A 24,550-nucleotide genomic window follows, 5' to 3' on the forward strand; every position below is an offset into this window, starting at 1 on the left:
AGATGGTGGCTCTCAGGGCCCTTCCCTCCGCCCAAGGAGAGTCCTGGGCTCACGCCTCCCAAGTTGCAAAGCCATCTAGCGATGGTATTCTGGCCTGCTTGACTTCTCAGATGCCAGGCAGGCCACTATCCTCAGTACCAAAATGTCAAGTTCGCCATTCAGAGTCAGGGGTATTTGAATAGTATTTATAAATAGAAGTAATAAAACAAAGTATTAGTTATAACATGAATCAAGGATTTCTGCCCAAGAACTGCCACCTTTGGTTAATCTGGACCTTTAACATCACTTTGCCCATTAAGGTTTTTCAATTTTTCAATGAAAATTTATTTAAAAGCCAAAACAATTTCGTTTTAGTGCTTGCCAGTTCTGAAGCGATTCTTATTAGTTCTTTGGGTAATGGCTCCATTAATCTATTTATGCCCTGTCTGGGAGGGCAGAGGTCATGTCAGGATTGAGGCTTAGCAGCACTGGTGAACACTTTACTTTTTTCCAGATACCTAGAAATTTATAGCTCTGCTAGGACAGATCATAACGCGGATCATGTTTTTATCAATGAATATACATTTACTGAGGACTTATGTATGTAGCAGGGCCCATTCTGAACAGTAGAGATAGAAATGTGAAAAAGACACAATCTGCACCCTTGCTTACATTCTAGAACAGTGGTTCCCACACTTCTGGACTTCACACACTAGTACAATAGCCAGAAAAATTATTGGAAGGCCAATATTTTTATTTTGCTGATATAAGGACACTGAAAACCATCATCTCCTTTCCTCCTCATTTCATAAGAGGATATTTTAACACAAAAACTGTGAAGGATGTAATCTGAGAATTAAAGACAGTTCTTTAAATGGAATACATTCAGCTCTATGAAATCTTAGTACATTGTCCCTGTCTTTCTTTTTGCTGTGGACTGCTGGAGACCATAGCAGGGTGGACCAGGATTCATTCAAAGGCAGTAACTGCTGGGCAAGAGGCCCCTCTGAGGAGAGGGCAGAGGTTGCCTGTGTCAGGCTGGGGACACCTCTCTAAGAAGCAAGTAATAGGCTGAAGACTAAGAAGGCTCTTTGTGAATTCTCTGTCTTTGGAATCCAGAATCTGAACTTGCATTCGCTGCACCTCATTGTAAAATTTCAAGAGTTTATGAAAAGCCACAGTGGGCCCAACTTTGACATTTAATAACTCTGCTTTGATAGGCAGATCAGGAACTGGAGGTCAAAGGGTTCACTGGTAATCAAAAGGGTTTTCAGCTGCTACCACAGTGTCTTTGTTAAGCAGATTATATCTACATGTCATCTTCATACATGATTAATAACATTAGAGGTTTTTTTTTAATTTTTTTTAAAGATTTTATTTATTCATTTCAGACACAGAGATACAGAGAGAGAGACAGCATGAGCAGGGGGAGAGGCAGAGGGAGAGGGAGAAGTGGGCTCCACGCTGAGCCAGGAGCCTGATGTGGGGCTCGATCCCAGGACCCTGGGATCATGATCTGAGCCGAAGGCAGACGCTTAACCATCTGAGCCACCCAGGCGCCTAACAGTAGAGGTTTTTAACCAACAAGATGTTCTGAAGGGAAGGAGAAAAAAAGTGAAGGATCAGGTGTCAGTTTTTTTTAAAAAAAAGTTTGTATTAATGCTCATACCATCTCCCCGGAAGAATCTAGTATGGTACTGGTTTCCTACTAAGAACACTCCCAGGGAATTATAATAAAAAGAAAAATACTTTTGCAGGGTCGGGGTGGACAGTGGATGATAGAGCAACATAAAGAGAATTCTTTGGAAGACAATCAGAGCATAGTTGTCATAAAAAGACTTTACAACCAAGGCCCCCAGAGGAAGTTTCTGTTAGAATTACTCAGAATTAATGACCATCAATTAAGAATTGTCTGATGCCCTTAAAATATACAGAGAAACAATCTGTAAGAAAGATGCAGTTTCTCCCTTGTTGAAGCCTCCTGAAGTCTTTCTCAGCAATGATTCATGTCTATATGCAAATTACTTCACTGTCAGTTTCTAAAGCCTTAACTCTTAACAGTTTAAATGCATCCCCAAAACTAATTTAGCCAGATTAGTGCTTCCTATGAATTAGTGGTATCATTTTCTTCTCATTCCAAGTGAGAGGCTTTTTTTTTTTTTTTTTGAGAAGCTGTTTTTTAAACTACATGCAACTGGGAAAAATTTATAAAATATTTTCTTGATAAATCATTCATCCAACATGCAAGATTAAGAAAGAGCTTCTGTTTGACTATAACCAAATTACACTGATCATTCAAAGTAAACTTCCAAAATAAATAAAATGCAGCGTACAGCAGAGTAAAAGACATGTGAAAAAATTCAATTTTTGAGCTATAAAATTTTTAGAACAGTAAGTAAATTTCTTGCCTGCTAAAGTCTTAGGGTCCAGATAATGTTAAATAACTCCTCTACTGAAGCAGGTGTCTTTTCAACACAGGGCCCTGAGTTTGGCCTCAAAACTCCAAACACATAGCACCTGTGCATTTTGGTTTGAAACTTTTAATATTGGCTTTGCATTCTCAATGTTTATTTTAGATTTCATTGGTACTAGGGGCTATCTTTTAAAAAAGAGGGTGATTCTTGGGGGCGCCTGGTGGCTCAGTCGGTTAAGTGTCCAAATCTTGATTATCAGCTCACGTGATGACCCCAGGGTCCTGGGATGGAGCCCCACCTTGGGCTCCCTGCTCAGCAGGGAGTCTGCTTTGCCCTCTCCTTCTGCCGCTCCCCTTGCTTGTGTGGGCACGCACACTCTCCCTCTCAAATAATAAAATCTTTTTTGAAAAATAAAAGATAAAAAAGAGAGTGAGTCCTGGACATTTAACAAAGCTACTGGAGAGCCCGTACACAGGAACTGAACTCCTAACTGGCTGTCTTTGCTGGAGCACAGTTCTTCATAGGATGCAGATGACTCTTCAAGTGGTGTCACAGCTTAGAATACTCCCAATGCAGCAACCTCTGAAAACGAAGCGTCTGAGCTGCTCATGTAAATGTTCAGAGCCATACTTAAGTGATTATTTGTTCATGAAATTTGAACATACATCATCCATGGCTCCATGATAATCTACGTCTATAATTAAGTGGTTCCCATGGCAAACTGCTTTCCACATTTTATTTGCATATCAAGGAGAATTTGCAATTTTCTTCTAGACCTTCCAACTGGTTCTTTAAGAACAGATCCCACTCCCTGGATTTACTCAAATTAATGCCTGCTTGGTCCACTTGCTTTTAGGGCGTAGTTTTTTATCTAATGATATGGTTGAGTAGTTCTCTGTTCCCTTTATATATAATGATTTATATATATATTTTTTGCCTCTCTAGGGTACAGTTTATGAAACAATGACTCTCTAATATGGCTGGGGAACAGAAACTGAAGAAACTGGAGACCTGAGTGTACACGTCTTTGTACTTAGTAGGCATCCCATGAAAGCTCCTTGAACTGAAATTTAATTCTGGCCTGCTGTACATTTCTGCATTCTTCAGTTTTTACCAGGGGATTACTAGAGGTCGATGAATTAGTAGATGTGTCATAATCAGTGGTATTCTTAAATCAATCCAGACACAGAACTGTTAGGCCTGACTTCTGGGGGGAAGCATTCTCTGTCTGGAGAACCAGAAATGAAGAGCTTCCCTTTGACAGCCAGAAGCTTCCAGAGCTTTGTTCTAAGAAGGAAAAGCACCAGATGCTTCCTCTATTTTCCTCATGCTTTTTCTCTGAGGGGATTTTGAAGTTGGGCAGTCAAGGTCACGCTACCTTCTTGGAGAAAGCCAGTAAGTTTTCCAGGTGTAAAATTATGGGACAAGGTGTCTGTGAGAGTTAGGAATCTCTTCCTCTCTCCCTATGCTTTCCAAGCCCCTGTTCTTATTTTTCTCCTGTCCAGTGGCTGATTTTCCTGGCCCAGAAGTAAATGGGTAGAGCAAGGGACAAGTCAAAATATATGCTGAGACCAGGTTGAGTCGTGGTTATCTTCTTGATGCTAAGGTTATTGTTCAGCCTGTGAAAAACAGCAGTGGCAATACCCAGTCCTAGATGGTGATCACGGTATATTTCATATGCCTACCCATACTCCCATATACCTTCTGGTTTACAACAAAGCAATTCTACAAGCAGCAAAGGCAAAACCCTCCACTTGTCTCCTCTCTCAGATTCTTCTTTTATTCCTTTCCCTTTTTTGCATATTGTCCTCCTCTTTCCTCAGTCATTGCTCACTTCCCAGAAAGCTGAGCCTGCGCACAGCAGGAGCTGAGCTATGACAACAGAGAGCGAGTCCCAGGAGCACGCCCTCTGTCCCAGACCGGGGAAGGCAGAGTTCAGCCCACAGCCATCTATCTGGTCAGACTGGTGGAGCAGCTGGCCGAGGCGATCCTGTTGGATTGAAACGGATAGAGAGAGACAGAGGGCTATGGGGAACAGAGAGCGTGAGAGCCAACCAGACCCAAAGAAGCCAATGAGCATATGAGGGAAGACTGAAAAGATAGCAGGCAGCCAGGCCCAGCAACTCATGTGCTAGTCCAGCCCTCATGGCAACCCCAGTGGAATAGTCCAGGCCAAAACTAGTGAGCCAAATCCTGAGCTCATTTTAATGGCTTCTGTCCCAAACCTGAGTCACTGGGGATTCCATGGACTTCTAAGAGAGCCCTACATGCGTTTCTAAAAACAAACTGCTTGATGCTGTCATGGAAAACCTGGATCTTTGCGTTCTGTGGTTTCATTATGGATTACATCCAGGTCACAACCTAAGGAAGACAGCTGGGGGCGACGACCCTGCTGGCCGATTACCCAGCTTTTGTAATGAATCCCAGAGGGCTCCAGATGATGTGTGTTTCTGGCTCTGCCAAGCTCTGGACAAGTCCTCACCTCGTGAAGACCAATCAGCCTGTGATTTAGTTTGTGTGGGGAGCCTGAAAAGCCACCTGCAGTCAAGGCTCAACTGCGAGAAGCTGCCTCCAGCAAGGAGAGGAATTAGAGACTGTGTGTCAGACGGAAGAGCAGTGAGAGCAAGAAGTTCTTGGTTTTCCTGTCAACTCAACTGCTATCTTCTGCTTTTTAAAAAACGCCCCAAGGACACCCACAGTCACCCCAAAGCCACAGGAATACTCTACACTCTTTAGCCCCAACACAGGCAGGTTATGAAGGGGCCAAGAATGGCCCAAACAACACAGTGATGTTTGATTTTTCAATAGAACAAGGTCACTTCTAAAGACTGGAAGAGAAACCACTATTCCTTAAAATGCAGCAATTCTAGGAAACATTTAAAAAAACCAACTAAATCCTGCCAAGAAAGCAGAAAAACTTCAATAACCACATAGCTACCACTTATTGTTTACTATGTGCCGAGTACTCAGCTTAAGCCTTTCTTCTCATATATGTAACCCACAAAACAACCCTGAGGTATGTATATACCTCATTATACCCATTTCACAAGTGAGAAAGGAGGTTCAGAGAAGTGAGGTCAATTACTGGCCATTTCATGGCCACTGTAAGGTGAGGTCAGGACTGATCCGGAGGCAGGTGAGGCTAGACCTCTAATTGCTGTCGAGAGAGAGAAGTACTGAACTCCAAAGGCGTCTGTGCTGAGTACTTAGGAAACGTCAGATGGGTGCCCAGCAGTAGGCTAGACCTTGAAGGCAAATCCTATATCTGGGTTGATGTGATAGTCAATAGTTGTATCTTCTTCTTATTTTTAAGTAACATAGATTCTGAGAGTTCCACTGAGGTAGCAAATTCTTTCACATCCACTTCTAAAATCAAAATACCCAGATTTTGATAATTTATGTTACACTTTCTATAGACAATGAGGCTACACAAATCTAAGGCCTATTTATTCTTTAAAATTAGTCATAGTAAGGAATATGCTTACAGTATCTTGTAATTTTTCTTCCAGTTATATTAAAAAAATGTTATTTTTGCCAAAATGAAAGTTTTAAGAACAAACATAGTCTGAGTGTATTTCCAGAGAATGCTCTTGTTGCGCTGGCAACAGCTCCTTTCTCACCATTTGTTCCCATGTCACATAGATGCGGGGCTGAGAACCGTGGGGGGGTGTGTGTGGGGGGCGGGGGGGGAGGGAGACTGACGTTAGCAGCTGCACCGAGTCCTTGGCTGAGGCTGGTGCTGCCCAGATGCTATTACATATTGGCCGACAGGAGAGAAAGCAAGTCAGCTGTTTCAGACACTGGTGGGGCAACTTTCTCAGCCATAGATTCAAGGACCATGGCTGCCATTTTGTTGGCTTGAACTACCCAGTATAGACCTCCATTAGGAGAGAAAGAGCCCACCAAGCATCCCTTACAAGATGTGCCCCCTCCCCGAACCATGAGGGAGTCACCTGCCCAGTGCATAGTCCATCTCGCCCAAGATTTCTGTTCAACAGGGATGCTGCTAGGCTAGGCAGAGAAACTACTCCTTCCTGTACTTCAGTCCTTAGCCTTAGATCAGTGGGCTCTAGAGAGATGGTCTGGTTTATAGGAATCTCTGCCTCTTGCCAATTCAAAATTTTAAATAATTTCAGACTTTCTGAGATGCTGTGTTTACTCAGAGGGAACCTAAGTGAGAGGGGTGGGGAGAAAGTTCTCTTAGAAAATCTAGACTTTTGGGACGGACAGGTGACCAACAGACTAGCACCTCAGGTATGCTACTATTTCCTTCCTTTCAACCCTTCTTCCCAGAGCCCTGATACAGAGAGGGAGGGAGAGAGGGAGGGAGAAGCCAGGAATAATTCACTGGAGTGTATGAATAATTCCTACGACATATACTGATCTTTGTGCCAAAATGAACACTCTTGTCATTTATGTGAAATAGCAAACAAGAGCACCAAAAGATTTGTTGGACTAATCCTCATTCTTAGAGACTGAGTTCACTGGACTAACACCTTATTAAAAACTGCATGGAGGCGCCTGGGTGGCTGAGTTGGTTAAGCATCTGACTCTTGATTTCAGCTCTGGTCATGATCTCAGGGTCGTGGGATCGAGCCCCACATCGGGATACATGCTGGGCATGGAGCCTGCTTGGGAGTCTCTCTCTCCCTCTCCCTTTGTACTGCCCCCCCTTCAAAACCTGCATGTAAATAGTTTGTAAGACTGAAAGGGTAACCATAAGTTGCTTGTGAATGACTGTAAAACACAGCTTAAGGTGTTATGGCCCAAGATGCCCCATTCGTACTATGGATGGCCAGGAGTGCTAGAAGGAACTAAATTTCTCAGGATGAAAAACATTCTTAGGGATGACAAACCAGGAGTTTTGCCTGCATACCAGCACTTTGATAAAATTCATCGTAAAGGCATGAATCACCACGGATGTGGAAATATACTAGTAAGGAAAAATTACACAGAAATCCACTTCTCTGGTCAACCCGGGCTCTTCGACAGGATTAATAAATTGTGTATGCTGCCTTCTCTTCGTCCACCTGTTTATTCTGGCTTTTCAAAAGCCTTTGGTAATACTTCTCAGCAGAAGTTTTAAGATACACACAGCATATATGCACATACCTCTGAGGCACTGTGTGTCTCAGGGCAATAAAGTAGGGGCATTTCTCTGACACGAAAAAGATGAATCTTATTTAATGTAGCTGGGAGGTAAAATGCCAAGCTGAAGGGGATAAACTTCAGATTTCAGAAGTGAATAAAAGGGATAATGAACTTCAGAGAATTAAAAATTTAAGGTAAAAAAAATCTAAGGTAAGGTTATATTTTCCAATGTCCCTATTTTTCAGATGAGGAATGCCAAGCATTTATCTCAAGCAAAACTGAAAATGAGAACCCTGGCCTCCCCGGTGCTGTGAATGCCTAGGAGCGCTCGAGTCATTCATCAACCCGCTAGTCCTCTCAGAGAGATGGGGGCCCCAGGAGTATACCCCCCATGCAAAGAGATCAGCACCGTGCAGCAGGCCCTCTCTCATTTCTCTAGGCCCCTTAATCCACCAACCACCACACACACATATATATGGGGGCTCCCCTAAGACTGGGTGAACAGAAAACATTATCTTATCAGCTGCCTGGAAAATAACTGTTGGTTTGATCTGCTGATTTGGAAGCCAGCCCTGCTGAGCTCAAGAGTTTGCTATTAGACTAGAGTTAATTCACTTGGGGCCTGTTTCCTCACAGCCCTGCACACCAGGCTCAGTGCTTTACCTTCACTGTTGAAGAGTCCCACGCACAAAGCTTTAGGATTTGCTGAGGGATGAGTCACCCGTGCCCTTCAGTTAGGGTTTGTGGGTGGATTACCACTCTCCTGTTGGAGTTCAGATTAACAAATGCCTTGGTTCTGTTTAAAAAGTGATCTTTTTCCCCCCTGAAAAATCAAAGCGAGAGTCTAGTCCTTTAGTTCCTTGACGGTATCTTCAAACTGCAGCGTGTCTACGTGTTTACTCCTGCCATCCAGAACAAATCCCTTGAGCCTAGACAGACTGAGCGATACCCGCTTGGCTCAGGATCCACCTTTCAAACCCATAGGGGAAAGGCTATGGAAGTGCTGGTGTGCGTGGAAGTTTTCTCAAAGCTCCCGGCCTCCCTTCTGGGATCACCGTAAAGGGCGCACACTCTTCTTTCCACCAATTTCTAACAAGCTCATTAGTGAGGGATTGCCTGAGAGTGGAACAGTTAGTTTGTATTTTCAGATCTAAATGCACAGAACCTTCTGTCAGACTCCGGGAGACAGACAATTTAAACCTGAATGTGATTAAACACAGAGCTGCCCAGACTCCCTCCCCCAGCCTGCTGCTTCCCCTCCCCAAGCTGAAATCATCCTGCGGTTGGGTATGGGGCTGAGCGCGCGTGGCGGGACCACTGCCCTGGCCTGGAGGCCACACAGGCACATGCATGCCCTCCTTCCTAGCACACGCGGCCTGCTGCAGGGGGGCCTCTCTCACCGAATTTCCTCAGTGGGATGCACGGACGTGGAAAGCATGCTTTTTAATGTAATAGGAAAAGCAAAACAGTAGGAGTAGTCACTCTAAAAAAACCCAAGGAGGGCGCCTGGGTGGCTCAGATGGTTAAGCGTCTGCCTTCGGCTCAGGTCATGATCCCAGGGTCCTGGGATCGAGTCCAGCGTCGGGCTCCCTGCTCCTTGGGAGCCTGCTTCTCCCTCTGCCTCTCTCTCTCTGTCTGTCTCTCATGAATAAATAAATAAAATCTTAAAAAAAAAAAAACCCAAGGAAATCAGCAAAGAGGAACATGGGAGAGAAAGAGCAGGCGTAACAGGGGAAGGGGAGCCGTGAGGGCAGCACACTCCTGTTGCCTGGAACAGTCTTTGCCAAGCCAGTGTGCGCGGACAGGAGACGGACGGCCTTCCAAACCAGCAGGGATGGACCAGAGCAGCAGGTGCGCAGCACGCACAGCGCAAGGGCCCCGCCGTCTCCCCGCACGCTTACCTGCAATCCCTTGCAACAGCCCGCAGACGTTGAAAAGACTCTTCTTCATGATGCTCTGCACACACATGGTGAAGACGGACACCAAGGCCACGATGCAGAGGATGAAGATGCCCACGGCGAGGAAGATAGCGGTGGCCTGCCAGAAGCCGCTGGCAATCTCGCCGAAGTTCTCGGCATAGGGCCCGCACAGCGTCTCCCGCGGCACGTGCTGCACGCCGGGGTTGCGGATGCAGCGGGCGTAGATGCCCAAGGTCGGGTGGTAGGGCTCCGAGGAGCCTCCGCTCCGGTCCTCGGGCTCGGCGCCACTGCGACCCTTGGATGTGCCGATGAGCCAGTCGGCGCTCATGAAGGCAATGAGCTCTGCAAAAGCCACCACAATACTCAGGAGGGTCCAGAGCATCGAGCGACAGGTGACAATAACATGACACATATTGATGTTCCAGGCGGAGAAGTCAGGAGTCCACGGGGTGAAGAAGAACAGCCAGCGGGTGGGGAGGGAGGCTCAGGCGGCCTCAGGATGCAGTCGCTGCTCCGGGCGCTCACTCCCACAGCCTGGGGCTCCCTCTGGCCGGCGTCTGGCAGCGCGGCGCCGGGCCGTCATGCTGCCATGTCCGAGCTCGGAGCGCGGCCTCACCTACGGGAGGGAAGGCAGGAGGGCGGTGAGCGGCGGCCAGGCTCCGCCCCGCGGCGCCGCCGCCAGCGAGCGTGCGGCCCCCAAAGCCAAGCGTGCGGGCGCCGCGGGGCTGCTCCCCGCGCTCCCCAGCCCTCCCCAGCCCGGGCCGCCGCGTGCCGCTCGGCGCCCCCCCGCCGGAGCAGATCCCGGTCCCCGGCCGGCGCGCCGCGGTCACCGGTTTTCTTTGTTCCCATTCTCCGTTCGCGAGCTCTCGCGCCCTGCGTGCGGTGGTTCCCTTTTCTCCGGGCCGGCGGGGGGCCGACGCTTCGGCACCGGAGCTCCCGCCAGAGCCGCGGCACTCTCGGGATGGGGCTCCTGCTCCATCATCTCTTACCAGACAAGGTCAACGGCACGGAGAGCCAGATAGATCTCGATAGGACCTGCAGGCAACGAACGCTGCCGACAGCCTGGCCGTGTTTTTATAAAGCTCACAGGGACTCTCTGCCTGCTGTCTTGGTACGAGATGAGGTGAGTTTTGAAAAACTCGCACCAAAAGCTTTTGCTTAGAGACAGCGCAGCAACACCCACTTTTATTGCCTGGGAATCAAATTAGTGGCAGAGACCTAAGAGGGAGGGTTTGCTTCATAGGTAAGTGAGAATTTATAAAAGGAAACACTATGAAAAATAACAACACACTGCTCCCCAAACTTATTTTTATTCATTTCTCACAGGGTGATTTCTGGACAAAAAGCTACACCAATTAAAACTCAAAAGAAGAAAAAATAAGAAAGCCTTGAAGAGTTCATGACTTACTCACTCGGGGAAATCCTTCAAAACGGGCATTAATGACCACTGACTAAGTGTCATTACCACTGAGGAGACTTGTTGCCAGAAACTTGCCGAGGAAGAATGCATTCCTTGAACTGTCCCAATTCAGCCCATGTGCCTCTGCCTGAGCTTCCATTCACCCCATGTCTGCAACTCAACATGCCCATTGTTTCTGATTGCACAAGGGCTCATTCTCTTCCCAGGGACAAATGGCTTCATTACCAGAGGGCTGTGCTCTAAGGTTCAAACCTCCTTGAGAGGGGCCTGAACCCTTAAACAGGGGTACAGTGCTCCTCGGCCGCCCCATTTGCTGCCCCTTCTCCAAGGTCAGGAAGAATCACACAGTTCACATCTGACATCTGGGCACGAGGCTGTGTTGTGAATGATTAGACATGATTAAACTGAGGTCATGTCAACCTCACGGGAACCAGAAAGAGCCCCAGTGGGGTGGGGCAGGGAGTTAGTGACGAGGAAGGGCAGTGGGGAAATAAGGAAGCCCAGAGTCAAAGCGTCCACACCACACTAGTGGACATGCTAGTGAGAGATTACTATTTATCTCCTAGAACGTGGCACATTTACAAATCCTCATATCATTCTAGTTACACAAGATGCTCTTTTGGGAAATTACCTAACACAGTAGTAAGGACATAGGCCCTTCATCGTCAGTGTGCGTGTGTCTGCTGAGTGCGGCTCTGCTGAGCACATGAAGGGAGAAGCGGGTTCCACTCTAGGAGTTTTGGAGTCTGTCAGGTCTGGGTTCCAAACCCAGCTCCACCACCCACTGGCCATGTGGACGCCTCAGCTTCCTCACCTACTCCATGGCAACAGTAAGGTATCCCGCTTCACAGTGTTGCTTCAGGAAACTACCAAGAACCTGTTAGAGCCCCTCAGGGCCTGGCAGTAAGTAAGCCCTCAGTAACTATCACCTCGCTTCCCTCAGAAGCCTTTCCCTGAGCCTGGAAGACACTGGTCAGACAACAGTGTAACTGCTGGAAGCGCTCGGTTGGTAACAGAAACATGGTCATTACACGCAAACATTAAGCACATGCTATTTAGAGACGGATGAGGTCACTTGTGTCAGCCTCCCCGGTGGGCTTCACGGGTGGGTCCTGGTCCTACTTCCTACTTCCTCACTGCCCAACCCGCTGCCAAACTCAACTGCGAAATAAATTAGCACTAGGCCAGAAGGAGAACTTACTCCCCCTCGCTCATCTCACCGCCACTCAACCCCAAATGCCACCAAATAGAAATGCCTTTTTGAGACAAGAGTTAACAATACAAAAAAGCTTGGGAGGAGATAGTTTAGTCTGAAATGATCATTCTGAATGAGAACAATTAACAAGCCAGTAATGACTCCCGGGAGGTCCCACAAGCTGCACGCACCTGCCCGCCCACCAGGCTCGCACACACCTTGCACCGACGAGTGGAAAGCCAGCCCATTAGATGAAGATGAGGCTTCTACAAAGTCTTTTCATTTGATTAGAAAGCAGTTCACTGAGATGCTAGCCGATCTTGATCCCTGCTCCTCTTCTGTTTAATGGACAATTTTCAATATGAACATAAAACTTCTGCGTGTACTCTTACAGAGCCTCGGGGCTCTGCTACAACCTCTCCAGCGACCTGGATCTTAATGACCGTATCACGTGTCCACTGTCCTGGGCAGCAAGCTCAGCTCAGAGTCAGGCCTGCAGTCAGGTCGCCACTTATGAAGAGAAAGGGTGTGAAACTTCAGGGGAACGGAAGGTGGCACATTCAGGCTTAGCAAAATGGTCCGGGCCCCATTTAGGGCAGGATTATTTAGGGAGCCAAGTGGTTAAGTTCACAGAACGTAGTTCTCTTGTCTGTCCATGCTAGAACAATCCCCCATCTACGGCACCAAATTCTCACATCCAGGCGGGCATGGCTGGAAGGAAGCTTTTATTCGCCTGTTTGGAAGAGGGAGATAACATGCTTTGCTCTCTCCAGCCCAGTCTGCTAATAACTAAGTGGGACGGCCGTACCACACAAGGCCGACTGACCAGCTTTCCTGGGGATCCAAAACAAGTCCTCAGATCGACAGGACAAGGGAAAATCTGGAAATGCATCAAGGGGCTTTACCAGGAGCCTGTGCTCTGTAGAGTGTCCCAGTTTGGCCACGTCACATGTGCGAGGAGAGACCCCTGCTGCCACAACATCCATATCAAAGGGGAAACAGATCCTCATGACAGATGTTGTGAACCATGGGGATCCCAGCACGGAGCTCAACACGGCCTCCACGGATGTCCCCCGGACTCCCTGCTTCTCCACAACTCACTCAATAAGACCAGGCCCTCGCTGACCTTCCATATGGAAGTCTTCTCTCCACAGGCCACTACATACATCTCCACTCCAGCACAGATGACTTCACTGTCTTATCCCTGATGGCTGGGCCTCATCTGGACAGTCTTCTGACTTTCAGAAAATGATGCTGTGATTCTCACAAAGGTCCGCAGAGTAAAGCCTCTTAGCGAGTAATAAGAAACTACAACAACAACAACAAAAAGAGACTCCTACAGAAACCTACAGTAATGATCTGCAGTCATACTAGAGTCAGAATGCAGAGCAAGGGGAAAGTGACAAGTGGCCGGTCTCCACAAAGCCCTCATATTTAAAACAAGGGTGAAGGTAGTAGGCTGAGCTCAACTGGGTCTGTCACTGCCACCACAGGGTCCTATCTTTGGCAGCTTCCTGCTGTCACAGTGAGCAGGGAAGAAGGTGCAGGTGGAGCACAACCACCCGGGGCCAGGTGGCCGGGAGATGACCGTAACAGAGACTGAGGAGCAGAGGAGGTGAAAGGACTTGACTCAGGTGCGTCACAGCTACCCAAGTGTGCCGCCATTACGAGAGCAGCGAAGCCCGTGAATGAAGCCATGACAGAGTTTTGAAGAACACTAGAGCTTGCTTCTTCACTTCGGTTCTCTTTTTCTACTTTATTATGAAAACTGGCAAACATAGATAGAAGTGGAAAAGAACAGACTATGCACATTCAGCTTCGACACTGGTATACAGCCTCACGCTAACACTCATTTTCTTCTGAACCATGTGAAAACAAGTCACAGATGTCTTGACACTTCAACCCTAAACACTGTAGCATACACCTCCTAAAAATAAAGACATTTTCCTACATAACCACAATAAAATGAACACACCCCAAAAAAACTGACAATACTTTCCTTCTATCCAAAGCCTGGTCCACACTCAAATTTCCCTATCCTGCCCCATTTTTTATAGTTGTTTTCTTATAACCATGACTCAGTCAAGGCTCATGCACTTCATTTGGTTTTGTATCTTGTTTCTTTTAGTAAAAAATGATCCTTTCACCCCTAACCCTGTTTGCATTTTTCCCTTGACACTGAGGCTTTTTTTTTTTAAGATACCAGGCCAGTTGCCTTGTAGAATACCCAACAATCTTGATTTGTCCATTTCCTCATGATGTCATTTAAAGTGTTCTCTATTCCCTGCTTTATAGAAACAAGGTGACTAACTTCCACCTACCCCGCCCGGGCCCCTGGACCGGAAGCGCCGCGCTCGAACCCCAACCTCCTCGTCTGGCTTGAAACACCGGCGCCGCCAAGATGCCGGCTTACCACTCTTCTCTCATGGACCCTGACACCAAACTCATTGGAAACATGGCACTGTTGCCTATCAGAAGTCAGTTCAAAGGACCTGCCCCTAGAGAGACAAAAGATACAGATATTGTGGATGAAGCCATCTATTACTTTAAGGCCAATGTCTTCTTCAAAAACTATGAGATTAAGAATGAAGCTGATAGAACCTTGATATATATAACTCTGTACATTTCTGAGTGTCTAAAGAAACTCCAAAAGTGCAATTCCAAAAGCCAAGGTGAAAAAGAAATGTATACACTGGGAATCACTAATTTTCCCATTCCTGGAGAGCCTGGTTTTCCACTTAATGCAATTTATGCCAAACCTGCAAACAAACAGGAAGATGAGGTGATGAGGGCCTACTTACAGCAGCTGAGACAAGAGACTGGACTGAGACTTTGCGAGAAAGTTTTTGACCCTCAGAATGATAAACCTAGCAAGTGGTGAACTTGCTTTGTGAAGAGACAGTTCATGAACAAGAGTCTTTCAGGACCTGGACAGTGAAAGGAGCCTGAGCAGACACTTTCCACAGCCGTGGGCAGCATTTTACAGCAAGGTGTACACAGTTATTTGCCTTTATTTGATAAAGTTTTATACAGAAGAGAGGAGAGAGCATGTCTTCACTTGAAGAGCTCTTTTATCAAGAATTTGGGGCGGGGAGGGAAGAATGGGTGATTTGAAATTTTCTGCAGTATTAAGCTGGTGCTTAATAAAAATAAGTAAGAATAAAGAAATTTCTAACATTCCATGTCAAAAAAAAAAAAAAGAAACGAGGTGAAATCTAAAGGCTAGTTCAGAATCAGCTTAAATATTTTTGGTGAGACTGCTTTGCAGGTGACACTGTTTATTCCTACTACATCACATTTGGGAGGAATAATACTGAGTACACCTCAGAATCAGAATAATTTTATACATATATAGACATACATGATTATGTATATGTGTACATGTATAAATATATATGCATATATTTATACATATATATGGGGGGGAGAGAGACAGACAAGACAGACAACATGCCCGGGGTCCTCTCTGGCCCTGAAGAATCAGAATTTTGGTGAGGGAGATGCAGAAGGCTGGCTGGGCAGGGCTCCATGTTTGGAAGAGCTCCTTGGGTAAGTGTTGACAGCACTGTTGAGAAGCCCTGCCCTAAGAGATGCCACCCTGGAAGCTTAAAAAGTCCTTTACCAAAGGGATTTTACTTCTAAGAAATGTTTGCTGTATTTCTTTGAAATGAAATCACACTTTATATATGACGTATGAAAGCAGGGAAAGCTCTGCAGGCTTGGGGAGTAAAATACAACCTTAGAGAGAGGCAGCCCTTTCCAGGAGGACTGACTTGAACCAACAGAGCCCGGTTGTAGTGATGAGGAAAGCTTTTGCGTGACGAGAAGGAGGGGCCATCTTGCCGCTAACTTCAGAGCCCCCCCCCCCCCCCCCCCCCCGTCTCAGAAAGGACAGCCCTGGGCTCCTGCCGCCTCCCTGTGACCTTGCCCTCGGCCTGCCAGCCTGCCCTCAGCCAGGCTGCAGGGGGCATCAGGTGCTGGCAATACCACGCTGGGCAAAGGGCACTACACTGTGTGAGCTGGGATGGCGGCATTTTAAGAGCTTTGTAAACAGACTCATGAGCAAATCTCAGCTCTGCCGCTGAAGAGTTGTGTGTCCTTGGGCAAGCTATTCACGCTGCACCTTGGCCCGCCTCAGTTTCCTCCTCTGCAAAAAAAGGGTAGCAACATCTTCGTCCCGAGGCTGCCAGGAGGAATGAAGGAGACAGCGCACGAGGAATGATCAGCAGAGTTTCCTGTTCACTGTGCTCAACATATCTGAGCTATTATCAATCATTATCAGAGGATTAAATAATTTATTAATGATTATCATTTTAATCATGGGATCATATGACTAAATAATAGATTTACTATAGTAACCCATGTGACCAGAAGGACCAATACACTTCCGAGCAGATTGCATTTTGCTCCCACGTCACTGATGGTTTCTTTGGCAGTATGGTCTCCATCCCAGTGTCTTCTGGAAGAATAAGAGGATTAGGTGAGTAAAATTTATGTGCTTTTTGCCTTCCAAGAGTTGGAAAGACCCTCCAGAAGGCTGCTTCTTGAAGTGTGGTCCCTGGACCACCCCCCATCTCCTAGAGGGAGATGTAGGCCATCTGTTTTAAAAAACATTTAGTTCCTGGTCCCCACACACTGCATCAAACTTTCTGGAGGTGGTGTCAGAAAGTGTTTCTAACAAGCACCCCCCCCCCCCGAGATTCTCTGCACGGTGCCATCTAAGACTGGGTTGGGGGGAGGTCGCTGGCCCTGGCAGTGCCTTGGAGCTGGGGAGGGAGCCAAGAAGAGTCTTGCCCGGCTCAGGAGGACAGAGCCAGACCACCTGTCCTTGGCACAGCTCCTGACGTCACAGAAGTCACTGTGAATCTGCAGGGACGCAAGCTGCTTCCCCATACACGTGCTCTCCAGTGGTCCTTGTAGAGCATGAAAGAGCTCAAGCATTCAGGACTCTTCAGAGCACGCCAGCAACTCTCAGAACTGATGGACCGGGCTGGTCCAAAAAGCTCAGCACCTTGCATGACTTTCCAAAAAAAAAAAAAAATCAGCTCCCAAAGGAGGTTTTGCGAACTCTCAATTGCCCTGGCCACCCCCTCAAACACGTGGACTATGGAAATGCGGTCCTCTTGACAATATTTAAGAAGGGGCCCCAATGTACTAATCCATACGCTGTCCCTGGAGTGCCAGTCTTGGCATGCTCACATCCTCCCGCTAGCGACCACGATTTCCTTCCTCGCTCCCTCCCCGTCTCTGATCTGACTCTACCTGGAAAACTCCTGCCCTGGCTCTCAACCAGGACGATTTTGCCCCCTCCCCCTTGCAGGAGACATGCAGTGATGTGTGGACATATTCGGGGCTTGTCACAACTTGGGGCGGGAGGGGAGGGTGTGCTCCTGGCATCCAGTGTGCCAAGGATGCTGCTGACCGGCCTGCAGGGCACAGGGCAGCCCCACAAAGAGGCAATGTCACCAGTGTTTACAGTGAGAACCCCTTTCTGGAGGCTTCCTGCATAGAGCAGGGTTGACATTTGCAGGTGCAACATGAAACAGATTGCTAAAGCTGTTGCTTTTTAAAAAGGTCTAATGAGTAAGCCATGTTCTATAATCTGGATGGACAGTCACAGTATTTACTACATTAAGTACATTTTTAGTCGTTTTTCTGAATTTCTGTTTAAGGTCCACGCTAGTCTGTGTGTCCCAAGATGGCAAGCTGACAGAATGTGGATCCCAACTTGCCGGAGTGAACACACTCAGGGACAGTGCCCTTGACCTTGCCTCTTCGGGAGCCCTGACAGTGTTTGGATCACACACAGAAGTCAGCTATTGTTTTTAGTCATCTCTTCTGCAAATGGCAGAATGGGGCTCCCAGCTTATTAAGAGCAGGAGGTCATTTGCTGCTGGGTCTTTACCTCCCCGAGGGTCTTGCACTACCTCAGACAACTGCAAGTTTGGTCACATGGCCTCTATTTCTCTCAAATTCCCCTCCTCCCGAGCTGGGCTGTCCACTCCATACATGCTCAGGGGGCCTTGGCCATTCCAAATGCCAGGAAACCTCAAGGAACTTCCCAAGGAGACCGAGGGAATGCGCAGGCATTCTGGTTACTACCCGACCCCGGCCTGGCTCCCTCGACCAGATGCTTTCTTCTCTGGCTGACCCTCTCAGCGGTGTCTGCGGCCTGATGGCCCCCCCAGGGCAGCAAGGGCCCACCCTCCGAAAGCAACTGAACGAGCCTTTTCTTTTCTAGGTTTGGAGTACCCGGTGAGCTCCTGCTCATTATCAAGTGTGTCCTTTAATTCCCTGCTCCTCCCAAGGCCTTCTTGGTGCCCACTCTCACTCCTCTTGTAACTAATCCATCTGCTTGCTAAGCACCCATTTCTAAAAGTGTCATTTTTATATTTCCTCCCTGAGACATCAGCACCCAGAGGGAGCAGGTCTACTTGTCTGGTCCTATTTTCTAAATGATCCCTTCTTTAAGATTTCTGAAGCCCACCTAACTTACTTCTTAACTTTTTCCTTGTACAAACCTCACCATCTAAAAATCTTTAGAAAGCAAGTCTTTCTTTACGGATCTTCTACTCTGTCAAACAGGAGGGACTGAAGAATCAATCTCCAAGGTAAACGCTGACGTCTAATCTCATGCACATCCTGTAAGCCAGGGGCCATATGCCTATGCCCTCCCATACTGTGGGGTCCAAATGTTTTCAGTTTGTTTCAATGGAATTAGAGCTTGAACTTCAAGGGTTGCCTTTTAGTGTCACTGTTGTATATAATTTTAAACTAAAGGTATTTTCAAGTTCGTAATGAATTCTGTGATACCAGGCAAAATGTAAGTCTTAAAGTGAGCCTCATGAGTTTTCTCAGAATCAATAAGAAAGTAGAGCGCTTTAATGGAGAAAAGTAACAAAGGATGGAAAACAAATAACTTAGGAGAACTTGTGCGTAAAAATCAAGATACATAACTTCCTTCTTCATGAACACCCAGTGAAAACCAGAGACTCCAAATGCCCTCTGTTAAAGTGCCTCAACTCTGAGAATAAATAACAGGCTTCTGGCTTGTCTAAGTGGACAGCTGGGCAGCCTCTCCCAGGGCGGGGAGCATGGACGTTCACTCTCAGAGCAACTGTAGGCTTTCTAGTCCCTTCCAGACACAGGCAGAAAGCATCACTTCTGTTCACGGGATATGATGCCATCAGTCAGGTTCCCTTCCAACAGCTTGAGAAAAGCCAAACATGATAAACGGAAAGGATTATGCCATCTGTTATTTCTGAGTCTCACAGAAACCCAGAGAACCCAAGAATCAACTAGAACAAGAGTCCCATTCTGACTGGAAGCTTCGGCGGAAGCTTTTGTGGAAGACTGTATTCCTCTTTCAAATATACTCTGTCTCTCCTTGGAGGAGGGTCCTATTTTCCCTCCCCATCCCCATCAAGCCTGCCCAGAGCGCTGGCTTCAGCCAAACCACTGTAAGAAGCGACACATGCCACTTCTAAGCGGAAGAGTTTATGAGCTGGTGCCTTATTCTCCAGCTCTCCTACCTCTCCCATGAGGTCGAAAACACCTCAGACAGAGGCCTCCCCATCCGCCTGGGTCCCTGACAGCACGAAGCAGGGGCCCCTGATCCTTGATAAACAGGCAGTGTGGGCCCCAACCCGGCCCTGTTGTTGCCAGTGCGGAGATGTGAGGGCCGTGCTCCTGCTGGAATCCGAGTACCTGCCGGTCCCGACTCTCTGGTGGCAGGTTCGATTCCATTTCGCCATGTTCTTACCACACACACGGCAAAGAGCTTCCGGCATTTAACAGTAATAAATGAGAAACATTAAAGCTTGGCCACCGTCTCAGGAGTACTCCCTGAACAATTCAGTGAGGTAAGCTGCTCCAATACGGGGTTTGCTCTCACTGTATTTATTTTAGGGTTAATAAATGGAAGTACTAAGAAAGAAGAAAAATTCCCTTTTCAGTAAGTGGGGACATTTATAAAGCGACTCAGAGGACCGGCTTGAAGACTCACTTCCCACATCAGGCGCTTCTCCGAGGTCTCTTGCGGAAGAGCTGCCTCAGCTTTCCCTTCTCTGCTTCTGCTTCTTCCACCCAGGGGGGCTCCAGCCGGCTCCCGCCGCCGCCGCCGCCGCCGCCCAGGACGACAGCTAGGCCGCTGCCGTGGTGCAGGACAGCTCCGCGCCGGGCCTGAGCTGGAGGCTGGGCCCGTGCCGCCGCCGCCTCCAGGGAGCCCTGCGGGAGCAGCTGGTCGCCGCACGGGCCCAAACCAGGGCGCAGGGCCGCCCGGAGGCCGGAAGCCACAGGGCTGGAGGGAGGGTGTCGACGGACACGAGGCACAAGAGCTCCTTGAGCTCAGAGGGCAGGACCGACACCCGGAGGCTCCGGCTGCGGAACAAGAGGTCGCGGCGGCCCAGGATGCGGAGCCGCCAGAGGAGGGAGAACGGAAAGTCCGGAGGCACAAGGTGGAGGCAGTGAGTCGCAGGGGGACAAAGAGCCATGACCACACTTGACATTTTCTCAGGTAATCTCTACCGTGAGAATCAGAATATTCCATCTAGGAATGCGGCCATTGCAGAGACGGCATGAGGGTGGGAACTGGTGGCTTTTGTGAGGAAGACTGCCAACAACTCCTGAGAATATCTGTCATTTAAAAATGGGTTTTTTAAATTTTGGTATTGCCTCCTTTTGAACCGAGTCCTTTTTTTTTTAAACAGCAATATGGTATCATTTTCTAAACTCAGTAATAAGTGCCAGACAAAAACGCTAATCTGGAAATAGTCTGTGGTAGTTAAAAAACAGCAAAAAGTTCTTTCCTTCTAACCCCAACACACGCACGCACGCGCGCACGCACGCACAGGCACTGAAAATCTCACCCATTAGTGTTATTAACACAAGAAAACCAGAGTGGTTAATGTTCAACCTGGGCCTTGGTGCCAAGGTTCCACCAGCCGTTAGGGAGGTGATGGGTGTGAGTGGAAGTACCACAGAAACCTCCTTTTAGAGGCCAAGGGGACAGGGCAGGTGCATGACTCAGAGAAGGGGTTCCCGCCTGCGGACCAAAACTCCACCCAGGAACTTCCCGAAGGGAACGGGGCGGGAACCCAGGACGCCCTTGAAACAAGCCCATCACAACACCACCCGCCGCCATCTGGTCTGCTTGCAAAGCTCTCAGCAGAGTGATGTTCTTTCTAATTAGCCACTAAAAGATATTATCAGTCAACTGGGCCTAAAGATGCAAGACAACCCACATCCTTAAAAACCAAGAGGATAATTTGGGATTTACCCAGAGACCAAGACAGTGCTAGTCCTTCCTCACCTTTTTCTTTTCCAACCTTTTCTATTCTCACTGAAGTCACTTCTGTTTCTAACCAACATTGCTCAGCAGCAGTGGAATTTTAACAAGTTTTTGAATGAGTTAAAGGAAAAGGCCAAAGTCTACTGTAGACTATGCTCATATTTCTAAGAGCACCACTGAAATGCTCAAACTCGTTATTACTTCACTCACACCAATACTGGCTTTTTGCAACTGAAGATATGACTTGCAGCCTCTGGTCTGAACCACCCTGTTGGGTGTAGACACACTTCCTGACTGTCAGTGAGCTTGGACAGGGAATGGACATCAGCCTAAGGCTTTATGTACCCAACACACACGCAGCCTAGAATAAGATGGACGAGATAGGTGCTCACAAACACGACTCTTTGTAACTCTAGGCATCAAAAATCTCCCCTCTCTAGAGACTTCCTTCTCCCACGAAATACTGTATGATCAGGAATGTGTACGTACACACATATTTGCAATGTTAGATTCTTTTAAACCTCTAAAAAATCAGCCGGACAGATCTGTACACTGCATCCACACCCAGTTCATTAACCACTGTCCATTTCAGTGATTTCATAGCCAGAGAGTGAGCTACCCAGCACTTTTCACCTTTCCCTAATGAGCATGCCAAATTCAAAACCATAAGCAGGTTTAAGCTTCCTTCATTTATTAACTAGAGGAATTCCCCAGATATTCAGAATTCACACTGTTCTGGAAACAGGCGGGTTTAAGTACAGCTCCCAAAGGGATGCACACTCTTTGAGGGAAAATATGTTCGATGCATGGTTACCAGCAGCTTCAGGTACTCGCAAAGGGAGAACAGTCCTGCAGTGTGGGCGGCAGCCCAGGCCTACACTGCCGAGCTGGCCTAGTGACAGGGAGGTACCAGGCGGAGGAGGCCCCGGAGCTTTCTTCACTGCAGGCTCGATGGAGTCAGTGCAGACTCCAAGTTCAAGATGGTCAGAGCACACCCCCGATATTTTGGAAGTCTGAACCCTTGTACTTGATCATAGGACCCAGCACTTTCTTTCTGCAAACAGGGATTCACTGTTACAGTTTCTAACAATAGTGAGGTGTAGTGAACAGAGAGAAAGCTCAACTGGACGTCTCAGAAAAGAGAGTATGTGTCAGAAGACCAGGCTGCTTAAAAACAAAAGCAAAAGTGCTAGAAAGCCTGGGAGCAGAAAACACATTAGGTTCATTTCTAGAAGAAGACATGTCCCAACCCTCTGTTCCCTAGCTTCTCCCTTGTAAGGGCTGATAAACAAGGTGGGCAAAGAGGAAGCCTGTCCTGGTTTACAGGCCTGTCCAGCACTATGGACACCAGGTGCCACAGTGGGCTCTTGGCACCATCCCCGGCCCAGCCCCCCCCCCCCCCCAGCACAGGTCGGCTGTAGGGTATGACTCACTGAGAACACACATGGCTCCATAAGAGAAAGGTACAAGGCCAGGGGGCCTGAGGGAATCAGCAGAGGGGAAAAAAAATGGCCAGGTAATAAAATGGAACATCCCCGAGATGCTGACACATAATCCGCTGAAGTCGTAAGAACTGACAGACTTTGTGACAGCAAACCATTCCCCACAGCCCTGATCACTGCAGGCTTCGTAAAAAGACCCCTTATCTGGCAGAGTAAGTCCTTTTCTCTGCATCCCAACTGCCAAGCTCTCCCATGAGCAGGGTGGTTAATAACTCCAGGTTCCTGCACAGTGTTTTGGGGAGTCTCTCAGGCTCATGCACAGGAAGAAGGTAGGCTCAAGAGTCACCCTCTCAGAGTTCCTACAACGCCCACTGCTCTGCCCTTCCAGGCCAGTGAGATCCCCTAGAAAGACAGCACCAGGGAGGGATTTGGTCTGGAGCCAGACTGCCTGGATTTAAATCCTGTTTCTACCACTTCCTAGATGGTGACTCTGGCACAGACCTGCCTCTGTGCCTCAGTTCCTGTGTCTGCAAAATGGGATGCCAATGGAACCTACCCCAGAGGCTTGTTGTGAGGATCATGAAGTTAAAAGAAATAACGAGATCAGAACAGGGCTTGACGCATGCTCAGTGTTCCCGGCACATGGCCCACCCTCCCTGGAACAGGATCCAGCCTCCCCACCTCCTGACTTGCATCAGAACGGCCACTTTGGGGGTCGTGCCTGAGGCATTCCTTTTGCCATTTTGACTTTCCCGTTCTCTAAGGCCCACCTGGCATGCGGTAATTTGCCTTACCTTCAAACACCAGTCTTTTCCATGTGAAAGGAGTCACAGAGCAGGAAGGATACAGCTTGGAGCCAGATCCTCCTTCAACGCTGTCACCCTGACTATAACTAAGTCTGCGTCTGTGGACAACGAGGTTCGCTTCTCTGAAGCAGAGCTGATCAAGTACCTACCTCGCAGGGCGTTACAAAGGACGACAAGACCCATGCAGGTAAAGTGAGGTTAAGACTGCAAACACTCATTAGGTGGTAGGACCCACTACTATTATTATCCTGTTGGTCAACATGTATTTTTCTGCTCTCAAAAGGCTCTTTGTCTCCACAAGGCCACAAAAAAAAAAAAAAAAAAAAAAATCACAGCATCACTAACAGGTGGGAAAAAAGCCCTAGACAGGAAGCCGGGAAAACTCGGGTGCTGGTCTAGGCTCTCGCCTAACTGGCCTGTGAGCAGACAGCTCGCTGAGCGATCCTGGCTTCAACAGCTCAGGCACAAAGCGACGGATATGGGTTTGCAGATCACCACTGTCAGTTCCGGTGCCAAAAGGCTGTCATTTCAAGCACCACACCACCTCTTACCACCTTCTCCAAGACTAGGGGCTCCCCTGGAGCAGGTAGCACCCCAAGTCCTATTCTTCCAGAGGGGAAGCCTGTGGGGGAATGGCAGAGGGGAGACCCTGCAGGAATGCCAAATGCAGTGGCTTAAAGGTGGCAGAAGAGGGGCACGCAGGTGGCTCAGCTGGTTAAATGTCTGACTCTTGATTTCCGCTCAGGTCATGATCTCAGGGCGGTGAGATCAAGCCCCCTGTTCAGCAGGGAGTCTCCCTCCCCCTATGCCCCTCACTTAGCTCGCAGGGGGGAAAAAAAAAAGGTGGCAGAAAAGAAGGTCACATTTGATCACAGTGCTGAGAAGACCGGGGACTGGGGGACATGCCCTTGGGCAGCGCACGGGCACGTGTCCAAGGGCCATGGTCAGACGGTATGGCCTATACTGGTTCCCTCTTCCCATGGTCTTGTTTTCTC

General features: G+C 48.0%; 1 protein-coding gene and 1 pseudogene across 10 annotated transcripts in view; one reads left to right on the top strand and one right to left on the bottom strand.

Moving 5' to 3' along the window:
• LHFPL2 (LHFPL tetraspan subfamily member 2) overlaps positions 1–24,550 on the bottom strand; it is a 154,354-nt gene that overhangs the window by 14,645 nt on the left and 115,159 nt on the right. For all 10 annotated transcript variants that reach the window (XM_028114448.2, XM_088023363.1, XM_028114445.2 and 7 more), the window contains one exon: positions 9,386–10,019. In XM_028114448.2, the coding sequence (XP_027970249.1) occupies positions 9,386–9,815 (430 nt within the window). In that variant the 5' untranslated portion in view covers positions 9,816–10,019. The remainder of the gene's footprint in view (positions 1–9,385; positions 10,020–24,550) is intronic.
• Positions 14,326–15,198, top strand: LOC114217568 (actin-related protein 2/3 complex subunit 3 pseudogene; annotated as a pseudogene).

Source organism: Eumetopias jubatus, unplaced genomic scaffold (genome assembly GCF_037043125.1).
Source record: "Eumetopias jubatus isolate StellerSeaLion01/CBP00866 unplaced genomic scaffold, mEumJub1_p1.0 scaffold_5, whole genome shotgun sequence".
Taxonomy (NCBI): Eukaryota; Metazoa; Chordata; class Mammalia; order Carnivora; family Otariidae; genus Eumetopias; species Eumetopias jubatus.